This window comes from Marmota flaviventris, chromosome 2 (assembly GCF_047511675.1).
Source record: "Marmota flaviventris isolate mMarFla1 chromosome 2, mMarFla1.hap1, whole genome shotgun sequence".
Taxonomy (NCBI): domain Eukaryota; kingdom Metazoa; phylum Chordata; class Mammalia; order Rodentia; family Sciuridae; genus Marmota; species Marmota flaviventris.
This window is the reverse complement of record NC_092499.1, coordinates 92,297,764-92,313,113: the sequence shown is the minus strand read 5'-3', so window position 1 is coordinate 92,313,113 and position 15,350 is coordinate 92,297,764. Positions and strand designations below refer to the sequence as shown.

The 15,350-nt window shown below is 45.7% G+C and overlaps 2 protein-coding genes and 1 long non-coding RNA gene across 6 annotated transcripts; 2 read left to right on the top strand and 1 right to left on the bottom strand.

Moving 5' to 3' along the window:
* The first annotated feature begins 260 nt into the window (after positions 1-260).
* Serinc4 (serine incorporator 4) lies at positions 261-6,254 on the top strand. 2 transcript variants are annotated; one of them, XM_027925773.3, is made up of 12 exons: positions 261-357; positions 1,009-1,185; positions 1,346-1,524; positions 1,923-2,002; positions 2,121-2,214; positions 3,014-3,225; positions 3,427-3,522; positions 3,630-3,756; positions 4,150-4,222; positions 4,632-4,680; positions 4,815-4,968; positions 5,149-6,254. In XM_027925773.3, exons 1-12 carry the CDS (start codon positions 265-267, stop codon positions 5,372-5,374), a joined length of 1,560 nt encoding a protein of 519 aa, XP_027781574.1. In that variant the 5' UTR covers positions 261-264; the 3' UTR covers positions 5,375-6,254. The 2 variants fall into 2 exon arrangements, with proteins under 2 accessions (XP_027781574.1, XP_071464306.1); XM_071608205.1 differs by lacking the exons at positions 261-357; positions 1,009-1,185; positions 1,346-1,524; positions 3,014-3,225 and having other exon boundaries at positions 1,709-2,002.
* Positions 6,255-6,367: 113 nt separating this feature from the next.
* Serf2 (small EDRK-rich factor 2) lies at positions 6,368-8,100 on the bottom strand. Of its 2 annotated transcripts, none has more exons than XM_027925138.2 (3): positions 7,993-8,076; positions 7,310-7,418; positions 6,368-6,726 (listed from the first exon to the last, which is right to left on the bottom strand). In XM_027925138.2, the coding sequence occupies exons 1-3, from the start codon at positions 7,997-7,999 to the stop codon at positions 6,441-6,443; spliced, it is 402 nt and encodes a 133-aa protein (XP_027780939.1). In that variant the 5' UTR covers positions 8,000-8,076; the 3' UTR covers positions 6,368-6,440. The 2 variants fall into 2 exon arrangements, with proteins under 2 accessions (XP_027780939.1, XP_027780935.1); XM_027925134.2 differs by having other exon boundaries at positions 6,441-6,703; positions 7,993-8,100.
* A 4,940-nt stretch (positions 8,101-13,040) lies between these two features.
* On the top strand, positions 13,041-14,802 carry LOC114083895 (uncharacterized). Of its 2 annotated transcripts, XR_003581229.2 has the most exons (3): positions 13,041-13,220; positions 13,638-13,718; positions 14,609-14,802. It is a non-coding gene; the product is annotated as an uncharacterized lncRNA (long non-coding RNA). The 2 variants fall into 2 exon arrangements; XR_011706427.1 differs by lacking the exon at positions 13,638-13,718.
* The last annotated feature ends 548 nt before the right edge of the window (positions 14,803-15,350 follow it).

Below are 15,350 nucleotides of genomic sequence, written 5' to 3'. Positions count from 1 at the left end.
TCCCCAGGAAGCTACTCCCTAATCTAGGTAAAACAGTCTGAGTGGCCTTAGGTGTGAGGCCCTGAGAAGAAAGCACCTTCACAAGGGCATTTGTATTTACCACTTTCTGGAGATTTGTGTTCTTTTCCTGATGTCCCCATTGGTCTTTGGACTGGGCGACCAGCCCCAGCAAAGCAACAGTCCAATGGGCTGAAGTCCGAAGAAGCTGCTACTTTCTCATCTACTCTCCATCTGGTGGACCTAGGCCTAATCCCTGGGACAAAGATGGTGGGTGCAAAGTCCACCACAGGTCCCAGCACCTCCGTGGGCCTAGCACAGCAGCACAGTGGAGTCATAGTGAAAACCCCCTTCTGTCAGGTGAGAGGATGAATGGGCACATAGGCTTGATTTTTATTTATTTTCTTTGGTACCAAGGATTGAACTCAGGGGCACTTAACCCAGCCCTTTCTATATTTTTGAGACACAAAGTTGCTCAGGGTCTAAACTGCTGAATCCTTGATCTTGTGATCTCCTGTGATCCTCCTGCTGCAGTCTCTCAGACTGTTGGGATTATAGGAATACACCACCACCACACCCAGTATGGGCACGTAGGCTTGAAAACTCCCTTAAGCAAGGACTATCTGAAAAATTGAAAGCATAGGATGGCTGAAGCTGGGTTGGAAAACCTGTAGAAGCCAATAAAGATAGGCATTCTTTTCTTCTCTATAATCTCTATTCTTTGCCTCAGTAATTGGCAAACCTCTTTTCCCATGTTCTCAGCCCCAGTTGTTTTAGGTCTAGGGAAAGGTCAATAGCTTAAGCCTGCCCACAAGCTCTGTGATGAAAGCCTTACTGGTGGTCATTGGAAGACAATCCTAAATAGCTCAGAATCAAATTGAGAATTCCTATGCAAAAGGGAAGGGAAGGGAAATTTTTGGATTTCAACCTCATGGGTTAACTCACATACACATTAATGTTTGCCTTTCCTCAGCAAATCACCTTGTTGCCCTGTATCTGGTCTATCCCCAGATGTCCTGCTGTGGCACTGTTCCTTGTACCAGCGGCTGCCACTCTAGGAGGCCCTCTCTCACAGAGTCTACTTGTAGCCGCCTGTTCTACATCCTCCTTCATGTAGGGGCCTCAGCAGTTTGCTGCCTCCTGCTGTCAAGGACAGTGGTGGAAAGGGTCTGGGGTGAGGCACATGGGGTAAGTGGAAGGTGGTAGGTTGCAAGGTGGGAAAATATGAGAAATGCTGAAATAGACAAAATTTGGATTGGGGGCAGGGAGCAAAGCAGTGGAGATACCAGTGAGAACTAGGTACCTAGCTTGAATTGATTTGCCGTGCTATTTCTCACCCTCCCTTCAGATCCAGATGCCCTCAGGGTTGTGTTCCCACCTGTTTGGTCATTCTGCCTGTCCAGTGCTCAGTGGCTCTGGGGCTGTGTATCGAATATGTGCAGGAACCGCCACCTTCCACCTGCTACAGGCTGTGCTACTGGTCCACCTCCACTCCCCTACCAGCCCACGGGCACAGCTGCATAACAGGTTTGTGTGTACTTTTTGGGCAGGGAGGGGACAGAAGAAAGTAGATACAAGGTGGGTAAAGGAAATTCCTGGATGAATAACACTGTAAAAATACAAAAAACAGGTTTAAGTCCCTGCTTCCACTGTTCTTGCTGTGTGACCATAAGCCAGATACTTATCCTCTTTTGAGTCTCTCATGTGGAGATAACAACGAGGGTATTGTATGCAAACCATTTGTAAAGTATAAAACATTGCCTAGATGTTATTAGGTGACTTTGAATTCAAATTTAAAGTGCAGTGGGCCTGTTCCCTCCCTTCCTTTACTTATACTTTCCATATTTTTGCTTTATTTCCCATTAGGCACTATTCACTCTCCTTTATTTTTTCTAAGTCTGGTTTTCTCTCTCCCTCCTAACCAGCTTCTGGTTCCTCAAGGTGCTGTTCCTGTTAGGTCTCTGTGCTGCTGCCTTCTGCATCCCTGATGAGCATCTCCTCCCAGGTATACCATCTCACACCCCAATCAGCAATAGGCTAAAGGCTAACATGAAGAGTGGGTAGGAAGAGAAGCAGTGATATATATGACCAGCTACGTTCTCTCCCTGGTGTCCATCTTGCAGCCTGGCATTACATTGGCATCTGTGGAGGCTTCACATTCATCCTACTACAGTTGGTGCTTATTACAGCCTTTGCCCACTCCTGGAACAAGAACTGGTATGGGGGCACATAACCCTAAAGGCTCTTTCTGGAAAGGCCGTCTGGCATTACTGAATTCCAAAAGGCTGAGCAAACTATTAGGGAAGGGCAAGTGGATGAGGGAGGGGCAAAAGAAGACAGCAGAGAGGGGAGACACAAATCAAACCACATGTATGAAAATGTAAAAATGAATCCCGTTAATTTGTACAATTAACATGCATTAATTTTTTTTTTCTTTTTTGCAGTACTGAGGATCTAGCCCAGGGTTCCTCTACCACTGAGCTACACCCACAACCCTTTCTGATTGTGTCTTGTTAAGACACCCAGGCTAGCCTGGAAGTTACAACCTTCCTGCCTCAGCCTCCCAAGTAGGGGGAGAGGGGTAGTTGGGATTACAGGCATGAACAACTTAAAATACACTAGTCCTAACAATAAAAGGCTGGGTAAAGGACATAACAGATCACTGGGCTTCCCAATAAGCAGTATCAAAAATTCAAGAATGTCCTGGTGCAGTAGTATACACCTGGGCAGACTGAGCAGGAAGATCACAAATTCAAAAGCCAGCCTCAGCAATTTAGCAAGGTACTAAGCAACTCAGTGAGACCCTGTCTCAAAAAATGAAAAGGATTGGGGATGTGGTTCAGTGGTTGAGTGCCCTTGGATTCAATCCCCAGTACAAAAAAAATAAATTTAATTAAAGAGTGTGATGACTCTGGATGGGATGAGTAATCACACCAGTCTTCTGCAAGAAGGGGAAAAGTAATGGGTAAAAACAAGAGTTGGAGCTCTAAACCATTGCCCACCTCCCCCTCCTTAGGCAGACAGGTGCAGCCCAAGACTGCAGCTGGTTCCTAGCTGTGCTGCTGGCTACCCTAGGATTCTACAGCATGGCGGGGTTGGGAGCTATGCTCCTATTCCAACACTACACACACCCAGCTGGTTGCCTTCTTAACAAGATGCTGCTTAGTATGCACCTTTGCTTCTGTGGCCTCCTCTCCTTCCTCTCCATCGCTCCTTGCATCCGCCTCAGTGGGTATATGCCCTACAACATTCCAGATTTGGGGGTAGGGTGGCATGTTCTTCCAGTATTCTACCAAATTCCTTAGCCTTCCTAAAGGATTCCTAAAAGGAATCTCCTTCCCTCCAGTTATGGGAGAAAGAAGTGGATGTGGGGGTAGGAGTTAAGATAATTACAATCCTGTAGACTAAAGCAATACCTATTCTCCTCAGAGCAACCCCGCTCTGGCCTTCTACAAGCCTCTATCATCAGCTGCTATATCATGTATCTGACCTTCTCTGCACTGTCCAGCCGTCCTCCAGAGAGAGGTAAGGTCCTGTAGACCAGGACAACCAGTGCTTAAAACTTTTTTTGCTCCTGCCAAATACCCAGCTCTTTGTTCTTAACACCTTTCTCTTCTGTTACCCTTCTTCAGTAATCCTTCAAGGACAGAATCTCACCCTGTGCCTGCCTGGCCTGAATAAAATGGAACCCCCAATATCAGATACCTCACTAGCAGTGTTGAGCGCTGGCATTATGTATGCTTGTGTGCTTTTTGCTTGGTACGTAAAGGTGTGAAGGGGAAAAAATGATCAGAGGGAGAATGCCCAGGACAAGGGAAGAGAGTCAGGAGAATGTCTAGAACCATGGTTTATTTAAACTTTTTAGCAAGGCTAGAATGAGAAAAGCTCCCCATGAACAGGGACAGTTTCTAAGAATAGCACTGTCAGATGATCTTTATGAGATGAAGGGGGTGGGGTGGGGGGTGACTTGAGAATTTAAAAGTATGTGCAGATTTTAAGATTTTAGGGCCCTCACACAGATTCCTAAATTCGTTGAAAAGCAGTTCAGGGACCACAGCACCCTCATGAGGGTTACCAGCAGATTAGTTGGCAATAATGTCCCCAAACAATCCCTTCTATTTGGACCAGCTTGAGAACTCTCTTATTTCTCAGCAATGAGGCTTCCTACCTGGCTGAGGTATTTGGGCCCTTGTGGATCATCAAGGTTTACAGCTATGAGTTCCAGGTGAGGCTCAAGAGCTCAGTATCCCCATCATCCCTCCCCCAAAACAGACAGACAGACACACATCCTACCAACCTCTACCCAGAATGCTCAGATTCTAGCTGCTGTTACCTTTTATTGAGTACCCAAAATGTGCTAAGCACTGTGCTAGATACTTTACATACATATCTCATTTAATTTAATCCTCACAACAACCCTGTGAGGTAGGTATTTGCTCCATTTTACAAATGGAGAAACTGAGGCACAAAAGATTAAACATCTTACCAAAGTTTGCATAGCCATTTAATATGCCAGAGCTATAATTTGAACCCAGATATGCCTCCATTTCTTACACTAGACCAATTTTTCAAAGGGAAATTTCCTAGATTAACACCCTCATTCATTCCAAAACATGCTGCCTTTTGTTTTGCAGAAACCCTCACTCTGTTTCTGCTGCCCAGAAACAGTGGAGCCAGGGGATGGTGAGTGTCAAGTGAGGAATCCTAAGAAATGACAGAAATCAAAGAGCCCTCCAGAACCTTCCTTAAGTAGCTGGGGGAGGAGGGAACAGGTATTCCAGCAGCACTGCTTGCCAGCAGCTCTTCCTTCTCTGCAGGGCAAACGGATGGGGCAACCCAGCCAACTGACCAAGAGACCCCTCAAGCATCACCACTGCAAGCCCAGCATCTTTCCTACAGCTATTCTGCCTTCCACTTCGTCTTCTTCCTTGCTTCACTCTACGTCATGGTTACCCTTACCAACTGGTTCAGGTAGGATGGAGATGGGCTGGAGATACTCTCCTGAAAACCTAGCTATTTTAAGGAAAGAACAATTCAAGGCCATTCCAAAGGGTTCTCAGGAGACATACATAGGTCTTCCATGATCTGAGGGGAGGTAGATCTAAAGGCTAGGGCCCTGAATATCTTTAACAACAGTCTTTGGTTCCACAGCTATGAGGGAGCAGAACTGGAAAAGACCTTCACCAAGGGTAGCTGGGCCACATTCTGGGTCAAGGTTGCCTCATGCTGGGCCTGTGTACTACTCTATTTGGGCCTGCTACTGGCACCACTCTGTTGGACCCCCACCCAGGACCCCAAGCCCCGGCTTACCTTCAGGAAACACTACCATATGGCATCAGTATTACCAGATAATAGCCTCCAGTCTAAGTCCTTTTAACAAAAAGGATTCCCTTCAGACTATATCTCTAGTCTTGGCTCAGAGGAGCTGACCAGTCCAGCTCAGTACCCTCAGGAACACAAATGGAGTTACTGACCTCTAGGCTTAAGTTAATACTATGTCGGAATTGGAAGAAGTGTTCATACACACCCTAATGCCCTGGGCAGAGTTTCTGACTCACTAGAGCTACCGTTATGTCTTCATACCAGTTCAAGATCCTAACTCCCAAATCAGCAGCTGCAGGAACCACTGCTAATCCCAGTAGACAGTGCGGCACCAGCCCTTTCCTGGTTCCTGAGCTTGGGGTGGGGGTGGGAGTGGGGGTACAGAGACCAACAAGGACTGAAGACTTGGATCTGCCCTTGGAGATAAAAAGAAAAATAAGCAGTTCAACCCTGGGCACAGGAGTACAAGAAGCCCAGAACATACCAGGGCCAAGAAAGAAAGGAGCACAGAGGCTACCCCAGGTTTTAACCCTGATCGTGAGGTCAAGGGAAGCAGAAAGACAAAAACCACCCTCATTCCACGAGGAATGACAGAACAGAAGAGAATGTGAACACTTGAGAGCAGCTGACTACGGGAAGTCGGTAAGCAGCAGAATTTTTTTGGCCAACTTTCAAGCAGTCGAACAAACTGAGGAAGAATGAGGAAGAGAGGCATAAACTTAGGTCTTGGAATCTTCCCACTTAGGCCCTTAACTCCATCCTTGGGATGGTGTTCAAGGTCTGGGTGGGGAACAAAACAACAACAAAAAATGTTTTAATTAAAAATCACAGAAAAGAAGTCTCTATACTTTTTAGAGGATTTCTCTACCATATAACCGGAATATTTGTCTAGTTGTCATAGTAAAATAAAGGCTTCTTCTGTGATATTTTACTTATTGAATCTACATATCCTCAATTCTTAAAAGAGCTCTCCCTTTTTGGTGGGAAAGGGCAGTCATTCCTCCATCCCCATATCCCCCCAAATCCCCAGTCAAACCAGGCGCTCAAGGAATTACAAAGCTACTTTTAATACTTTGGGTGTGCCCCACAGGAATAAAAAACACTGGGAAGGGGTAACCCCCTCACCCCCAGGAGTGGCCCAGGGGGAGAGAAGCTACCTGAGGGTAAGGAAGCACAAAAGGGACCCGCTGCAGACTCAGGGCAAAGGGAATGCCATCGGTGCTGGGACCTGTGAGCACTACAGGAGGAAACGCGAGCATGGTGGGACTGGCTCCAGGCACACAGGCGAAGGGCAAGAGGGTTGGACACGAAGCCACAAAGCTACTTGGGTTCCTCCTTCTTCTCGTTTGCCTTTTTCTGCTTCTGCTGCATGATCTCCGAGTCCCTGGGGGTAGAGATGATGGGGCACTGGGAGGTACCAGAGGGCAAAAAGGACAAGATGCAGGGGATGAAGGGCACAAAGGATAAGATGGTATTGGATGGGACAAAGTTCAGCATGTGGCTGCTGTATTCCCACCCTAGGAGAACAAGAGAAATAGAGCTGAGGCTCAAAAGGCAATCAGTCTCCATCTGGCTGTTGCCCAAAGGGTCAGAAGTCTGGCCACACAGGCCCAAGGTGCTCTATTCTGTGCTGAGTACCACACCCAGCAACACCAGTGAGAAAGTTGGGAAAAGGGAGGAGAAACTAACAGCAAGGAGGGACAAAACTACTGGGCTGTCATAACCACACTGTGCTTGAAATGTAAAGCTCCCTGCCCTTGCCCTTAAGGTCACCCAAAAAATGAGACTTAGGGAAGTCTTCTACCCCAGTCCCTTCCTGCAAGGCTGTTAACTAACAATTTGGAGGGTGGAGAGGAAATAAAACCCTAGAGGAAGCAATAACGCTCTGCCTCTCACGCCTAGTCCAGATTCAAGTCCTAAGGTAGCTCTTTTTCCTGATATAACCCGTTTCCCCCAGGTCTCCCCTATCCCCTCCCCTCCCTGGGGCTACCTCTGCTTGCGGGCGGCAGCCGAAAGCCCGTCATCTCGGCGCTTTCCCTTAACCGAGTCGCTCTGCTTTTTCATATTCTTCTGGCGGGCGAGCTCACGCTGGTTACCGCCTAAGGAAAGAAGGTAAAAAGTGAGACGCCGGGACTGTTCTGGACATACACTCTTTGCCTCCATCCCGGGCAAGAAGGATCCAACACTGGCATCCCCGGACCTCGGCACCGACCCATTTCGGGGCCTTGGCTGCTGGGGGATGGGGAAGGAAGGTGCCACGGGGCAAGTCAAACTGCAGGGGAGTGAGGACGGTCAGTCCGAGGAGCCTGCGGGAGGCGTGTTTTGAGTTTGAGGGTGGCGTAGGGGCCCAGACAGATGGTGGGTTTGGGTCCGTGGGGGATGGGCTGGTGTCAGGAGTAGGAGGCTCCGGGGCCTATCACGCCAACATAAGGCTTCTCAGACCGCGGAAGGTCAGGGAGGGCCGATTCCTAACGAAAGGGCGGGGGGGTGGTCTCGTGAAGTGGTGGTGGGCAAAGGGTTCGATTCCGGGCTCCAAGCCTGAGAGCAGCTAAAGAACGCTCCCGGAAAAGGGCCTCGCTGGGCAGCTCAGGGGAAGTCAAGGCCGACGAATCTGCCGACAAGTATAGAACGAACGGAAATAAAAGGGCAAAAGGAAAGGGGCTCGGTGCTCACGGGTCATGGCGACGGCAGCGGCTCGGCCTGCCTCCGTTGCGTCCCCTCGTTCTGTCCGACGTTGCAGGCCCCGCCCCCTTCTCGCAACGTAACCAAGTCGTCCCTTTCCTCCCCGCCCCTTCACGCCCGGGCGCCGACTCTCATTGGGCAGGAAAAAACACGTGGAGCCCAGGCCACGCGCTAGCCGGGGCGGATAAGAAGCGGAGGTCCGCAGGCGGAGCGCGCAGCGTGGGGCGGGGTTTCCCGGGCGAAGCGCTGGACCGGGCACGGAGAAACTAGGCCGGGTCACGTGGGTAGGGTGGGGGTGGAGGGGTGCGGCTGGCGATGTGGCGCTCCCGCGAGCCAGAGCACGTGACCGGGCAAAGTGACCTAATGCAGGGACAGTTTGAGGTAATGACAAACTTGCGGTGAAGGAATGTTAGGAAACGAAGGGCGGGGTTTCGTGGAGTCTAGGTGGTTCGTCTAGCTCTGAGGTATCAGGGTTCTGCAACTAAACTTGGTCCTGTTACTGAGGACATTTTTCCTCCCCCGGTCACTTATTTGTACACTTGGGTTCACCGCGCTAGAAGAACACATAACAAAACACAATTCGGAAACCCCATCCCAACCACATTTATCCCCCTCCTAAAAACCTGCAGGGTAGAAAACCTCAGCCACATCCATTATGTTCTAAAACTTTGGTCCTGCTTATTTTACCACAGAATTTTTTTTTTTTCCAATGCTGGGAATTGAATACAGGGCTCCTGTGTTCACACGTTGTACCACAGAGTTACACCTCCAGCTTACTGAAAGAAACTTTCAACGTGAAGATGAAGTATCTTGGAATTTCGGAAGACCCAAAATCACAAACTACAGTGTTGCATTAGGGGATACACAGACAGTATCCATATTCCCTCTGGTTTTTAAGACAGTTGAACAGAACTGGAAGCTAAAAGTAATCTCCTCATTCTTAGTTCCTACAAGACTGCTTACCACACCTGGAAAGTTCACTGGATAAAGGAAAAATGCTTAAGAACGTAGGAAAGGAGTGGTTGTAAACTTTGATTCTCCCCAACTAGCACCCACAGCAGAACTGAGTTGAAGCTGGAACTCTATACTGGCTTCTCAGTATAGGACTGATGGGAGGCATTAACCCTCAGTCAGAACCGTCAATTTCTTTTATACCCAAGTATCACCTGACCTACTCTGTGTTATTAATATTTGTGTATCGATGTCTTTAATAAAGGATAAAAATGAAACTTCATATTCCTATAGTAAATTTTAAATGAATGTCACTTCCCCACAAAAGAAACTATATAACAAATGCAATAAAAATGAAATATATTATTTAGATCAAAATAATGTCATTGTCTAGGCTGGGGATATAGCTCAGTGGTAGAGTGCTTGCCTAGGTGTGAGGCACTGGGTTCGATCCTCAGCACCACATAAAAACTAAATAAAGATACTGTGTCCATCTACTATAAAAAAAAGTTTTTTTAAAAATGTCATTGTCAAAGGTTCTGAATCTGGAACCTGCCTTTTTTTTTTTTTTTTTTTAAAGATAAGATCTTGCTAAATTGCTGAGACTAACCTTGAACCTGCAACCTCCTGCCTCAGCTGCTGGGATTACTGATATGCACCATGCCCAGCTCCTCTTCCTTTTTCAGGTCCTTCTGCTCCTGTGGTAGCTAGTCTCTGAGATGACTCCCAGTGATCTCTTCCTCGTGATAGTCACACTGTTGTGCAGTATCCTCCCACTCTGAGGTGGTCTACATAACTGATAGAATATGTCGAAAGGAATGGTGTGTCAATTCCAATGCTAGATCATAAAAGATATTATGGCTTCTGCTCTACTCTTTAATCTCTGGTTCTCAGGACAGCCAGCTGACATGTCATGATGTTCTTCCCAGTGATGAAGAACTGAGGCCTCAAATCAATAGCTTTGTGGGGAGAAACTAAGGCCTCTTGCTGATATACACATACGTGAACTTGGAAGAGGATTCTCTAGCCCCAGGCAAACCTTAGATGGCTGCAACCTCATGTGAGGACCCCCATGTGCCAGAATCACCCAGTAGGCCTCTTCTGAGTTCCTAATCCACAAAAAAAAATGTGGTATAATAAAATTTGGTAAGCTTAAGTCACTAAGTTTTGTTATTTTTTATGGAGCAATAGATAAATAACATGCCTTTCTATCCATGACTTAATCTACTCCCTCACAGACCTCAGAGAAAGATTCAGACTTTGAGTAAAAAGACCAGTCCTTTCCACCACCACCCCAGTCTCTATTTTTTCCCTTTTCTCAAACTATAGTAATAAGGGGTTACAACAAAAACGTGGAGGTGTTTCTCTTTTCCCCACTTTGCTCAAGCAATGGCTTTACCACACTCATGCCCAGTTCAGGGGCCTAGTTTTTGGCTACCTAAAAGAACATGGGGAGAAAGAAGGAAAAACTAAACTGTTTGAAATCTCTGCACTGTAAGGAGGCTAAACTGAAGGAATTATAGGAGATCCTGGAAAACTGTAGGACACAGGTCTTGAAGGCAGAGATCTTAAAGCTTAGGAAAAAAGTTAGATGGGTTGGGATGACAGGAAAGAACCATTAGAGACATATACTCCAGAATGAGGTGAGAGCACATACCTGCATTTGAACTCAGTATCTTCGGAGCCTGGAGCGGTGGCAAACACCTGTGATCCTCTCTTAGGAGGCTGAGGCAGGAAAATAGCTTAGCTCAGGAGTTCAAGGCTAGTCTTAGCAACATAATAAAACTTCATCTTGGGGGCTGGAGTTGTGGCTCAGCAGTAGAGTGCTTGCCTAGCATGTGTGAGGCACTGGGTTCGATTCTCAGCACCACATACAAATAAATAAAATAAAGGTCCATCAACAACTAAAAAAATATTTTAAAAAAAGACTTCATCTCAATAGTCAATAAATACCTAGGGTGACTCCCCACTATAGTTAAGGCCACAGCTGACATGTAGCAGAGCAACAAGTTACGTGTAGATATGCCCAATTCCAGAGCCTGAACATAGATAGCAGGTCTCCCTAAAAAACAAGTCATCTTTTGCCTAATGGCCAGAGAGTGGGCTTTGGGATCAAACCATCTTTGGCATCAGCACTGCCACTTATTAGCCATGAGAACTTGGGTAAGTGACTTACTCTCTTTGTACCTCTATTTCTCCTGTGAAATAAGAATGCCTGACCTCCTTCAAGAGTTCCTGCCTGGGCTGGAGATGTGGCTCAAGTGGTAGTGCGCTCGCCTGGCATGCATGCGCCCCGGGTTCGATCCTAAGTACCACATACAAACAAAGATGTTGTGTCCGCCGAAAACTAAAAAAATAAATAAATAAATATTAAAAAAAAAAAAAAAAAAAGAGTTCCTGCCTGAGGAGAATCACAAGTTCAACACCAGCCTCAGCAACTTATCAGGGCCCTAGGCAACCTAGCAAAACTCTGTTTCAAAATAAAAAATAAAAAGGGCTGGTGATGTGACTCAGTGGATAAACCTCTGGTTTATCCGAGGTCATAAAAAAAAACAAAAAAACTGCCTGGTCATTTCAGAGTTATAGTGTATAAGTGTGTAGGGAGTGGATATAATGTATCCACCCCACTCCCAGGAGAGAAGGAGACTGGAGATGGTTGCTTCTGAAGCAGCAAAATCCCCCATGTTTGATCTGAGCACAAAGATGGTATAGTTCCAGCCTGTTCTCACTAGCCACTGAATCCTTGTAATGAGCAACTTTTGCTCATGAGATTCACCCATTCACCTGGTTTCTCAGAACTGTAGGGCTGTCTGCTACTCTTCCCACCCAATCTTTCCATCCTGCACCAACCTTCCCCCTTTATCCATCAGACCCTGCCCTATAAATCTCTGGCACATATCTAAATAGTCAGGCATGGTGGCACACAGCTGTAATCCCAGAAACTAGGGAGGCTGAGGCAGGAGGAATACAGGTTCAAGGCCAACCTCAGTAACTTAACCAGACTCTATGAAAATTAGTGGGATCCTGTCTCAAAATAAAAAATAAAAGGGCTAGAGATGGGCTCAGTGGTTAAGTGGTCCTGGATTCAATCTCCGTGCCAAAAAAAAAGGTGGGGGGATGTCAGTGGTAAAGTGCCCAATACCAAATCCTCAGTACCAAATATAAATGAAGCCAGACTTTGTGGCAGTGATGCACACCTGTAATCTCAGCTACTTAGAAGGCTGAGGCAGGAGGATCATGAATTCAAGGCTAGCCTGGGCAACTTAGGAAAATCCTGTCTCAAAAAATAAAAATAAAAAGGGCTGGGGATGTAGCTCAGTAGTAGAACACTACTAGCTTCAATCACCAATACCAATAAATAAAATAAAATAATACAATAAACTTAGTACAGGGTACAGAGTTAGAGAATAAATTAGAGATAATAAGTATAAGGAAAAAGAGAAAACTGGACTTGAAGGGTAAACCTACGGGTATCACCAGCAACAGTCTGACCACAATGCATAAGAATGAACTATCTGGCTTCCTAGTCTCCAATTCCCCAGTCGCACCAAGCTGCATGGGTACCCTCACCCTCATTTATAGAGAGAGAGACCACAGAACCAGCCCCATTGGGAAAAAGTACACCAGCTAGAGAGATGAGTTGAATAGTGTGGAATGAGGAAACAAGTCCTCTTTGGCACCTGCTGCCTCCTTGTCACTTTCAGCAGCTCAGATAGGTGAAAGAGTGGAACAGCCCTGTAACCACTTTTTTTTTTGGTGGGGGTGGGTGGGTGAGGAATGAACTACTCAAGAGCACTCAATCCACTGAGCCACACCCCCAACCCTATTTTATATTTTATTTAGAGACAGGGTCCCACTGAGTTGCTTAGCACCTCACCATTGGTGAGGCTGGTTTTGAATTTACAATCCTCCTGTCTCAGCCTCCCAAGCTGCTGAGCTTACAGATGTGTGCCATGGCACCTAGCCCAGGCTTTTCTTATCAATTCACTGCACCCTAGACTCTTTCATTTATTTATTTGTTTATTTATTCCTCCTCCTCCTCCTCCTCCTCCTCCTCCTCCTCCTCCTCCTCCTCCTCCTCTTCTTCTTCTTCTTCCTAGAAACTGAACCCAGGGGTCCTTTACTTCTGAGCTACAACCCCAGAACTTTTTATTTTTTATTTTGAGACAGGGTCTGGTTAAGTTGAGGAGGGTCTCACTAAATTGTTGAGGTTGGCTTCAAACTTGGCTATCCTTCTGCTTCAGTCTCCCAGGTTGCTGGGATTACAGGTAAGTGCCACTACACCTGGCTCCAATATATTTTCAATCCTGTCAGAACCCAGCTTGGAGGCTGGGGGTATAGTTCAATAATAGAGCAGTTACCTAGCATGCACAAGGCAAGGCATTCCACCCCCAGAGCCACAAATATGCAATAAAAGAAAGAACCTAGCCTGGAGCCTCATCTTCAGTCTAATTTTTCCAGGAGGTATTATTAGAGATTCTTTCAACAAATATTTATTGTGCACCAACGATGTGCCAATTAGGTATTAGATATACAATGTTGAACAAAATGTCTATCTCTGCACACTGGAACATATAGTAGAAAAGACTTAAATGCTTTTCCCCTTCTCTCTTCCTCTCTATCTTCCTTTCTTTCTTTGTTTAATCTCTGTGTGTATGCAAATTGATTTGATAATTGCTTTAAAGGAAAAAAATAGATTCTATGCAAGGATGATATTCAAAATATTTCACAGGATGCACAGCATAATTACCCATTAAAAAACGGATGTGAGTATAATTTGGTACTGGGAATTGAACCCAGTGGTGGGTTTTTGTTTGTTTTGTTTTGTTGTTTTGGCGGGAGGTTGAGACAAGGTCTTGCAGAGTTACTGAGGGTTTTGCAAAATTGCCATTCTCCTGCCTCAGCCTCAGAATTTCTGGGATTACAGACATGTGCCACCTCTCTGGACCAGATCAGATTTCAGTGTAATTTAAAAGAAGACACTCTTTTTTCTTCTACATGTCCTAATATGAAGTAACTGAATAGTACTGATACTTTTATGAAGGGAGTAGACTCTGTAGACCTTAATTTGTGAGTATGTGTGTCTGTGTATGCGTGTTTGTGACACTAGGAATTTAACCCAGTGGCCCTTATCCACTGAGCCCCATCCCCAGCCTCTTCCATTTTTTATTTTGAGACAGGATCTTGCTAAGTTGCTTAGGGCCTCACTAAATTGCTGAGGCTGGCCTGGAACTTATGATCTTCCTGCCTCCTGAATAACTGGAATTATAGGTGTGCACCGTAGTGCTTGGCCATGTCTCTTGTTTTTATTTTCTCAGACCCAGATTCTTTGACATAATAGGAAATGGCAATCAATAGTGCCTGTCTTTACACCTCACAACTTGTCCAAGATGGAGGGTCTGAGTCTTAGGTTCAGTGGTTAATATCCCAAGACAGGGATCCAATGGGTCAGATGCCTACCCTTGTGGGGGAAGGGAGGTATGAGGCAAGACTTAATAACATCAGTCCCCCCAGAATACCATAAGACCAGAATTATTTTATTAGTATGGGAGAGAGAGTCACAAGCTATCAGTGGGCTGTGTGTGAACCATTGCACATAGTAGCATCCTGAGGGGATAAATCTGGTACTAGGAACTCCCCCTGGCACCCCCCACAGGTATTGACCACCTGATGCAGGTGAACTTCCCCCACAAATTCTGCCAAAGATCCCACACATCACCTGAGATGGGTGTGACCTGCCAATATGCCACTCAACCTGCTGACTGCAAGATATCATGAAGCAAGACTCCACCCTTGAAACCTTATCCCTGCCTTTGATGTACCCCCTTAAATAAACCACCTGAGCCATTTTGTTCTTTGTCTAGTTCCAGAACCCATGTGGACCAAATCTTTGCTTTCTGTAAATATTTCTGAGTATTTGTGCTTTGTTATTTACTAATTATTTAGAATTGTAAATCTTAGAGTGGCTTGGATTATCCTGGGTAGGAAGAAGAAGACCTTAATGAGATGCTGGCCATTGTCCTCCCATAGGAGAGAAATAGGTTTTATTAAAAAAAAAAAAAAATGGGGGGGGGTGAAATTTGTTTCCCAAAGAGGAGGAAATTAGATAAAATATGTATATAACATCAAGTAAGACAAGATAGCTATGGGCTGGGATGGTGGCAACAGAAATAGCAAAAATATATTTCTTTTGGCGGGTTCAAACTATATTTGGCAATTCTGTGAAAGACTGTATGAGGAGTGGATAAAGACAAATGTATTATTTACTCTTGGGTTCATTTATTTCTTTATCAACTATTAAGTACGTGACCATTATTTGCCAGACATTATTCTAACGACTATGTATATATAAAATAGTGAACAAAATAAACATGGTCTCTGATCTCATGTAGTCAACA

Excerpts from the sequence above, each read along its gene's own strand:
- Serinc4 (XM_027925773.3), top strand. The coding sequence starts at position 265 with ATGGTGGGTGCAAAGTCCACCACAGGTCCCAGCACCTCCGTGGGCCTA. Across the intron at positions 1,525-1,922 it reads CGGGCACAGCTGCATAACAG|CTTCTGGTTCCTCAAGGTGC; the intron begins GTTTGTGTGTAC and ends CCTCCTAACCAG. Across the intron at positions 4,969-5,148 it reads ACCCTTACCAACTGGTTCAG|CTATGAGGGAGCAGAACTGG; the intron begins GTAGGATGGAGA and ends TTGGTTCCACAG.
- Serf2 (XM_027925138.2), bottom strand. Across the intron at positions 6,727-7,309 it reads GCTGCCGCCCGCAAGCAGAG|TGCCCCATCATCTCTACCCC; the intron begins GTAGCCCCAGGG and ends GGTACCTCCCAG.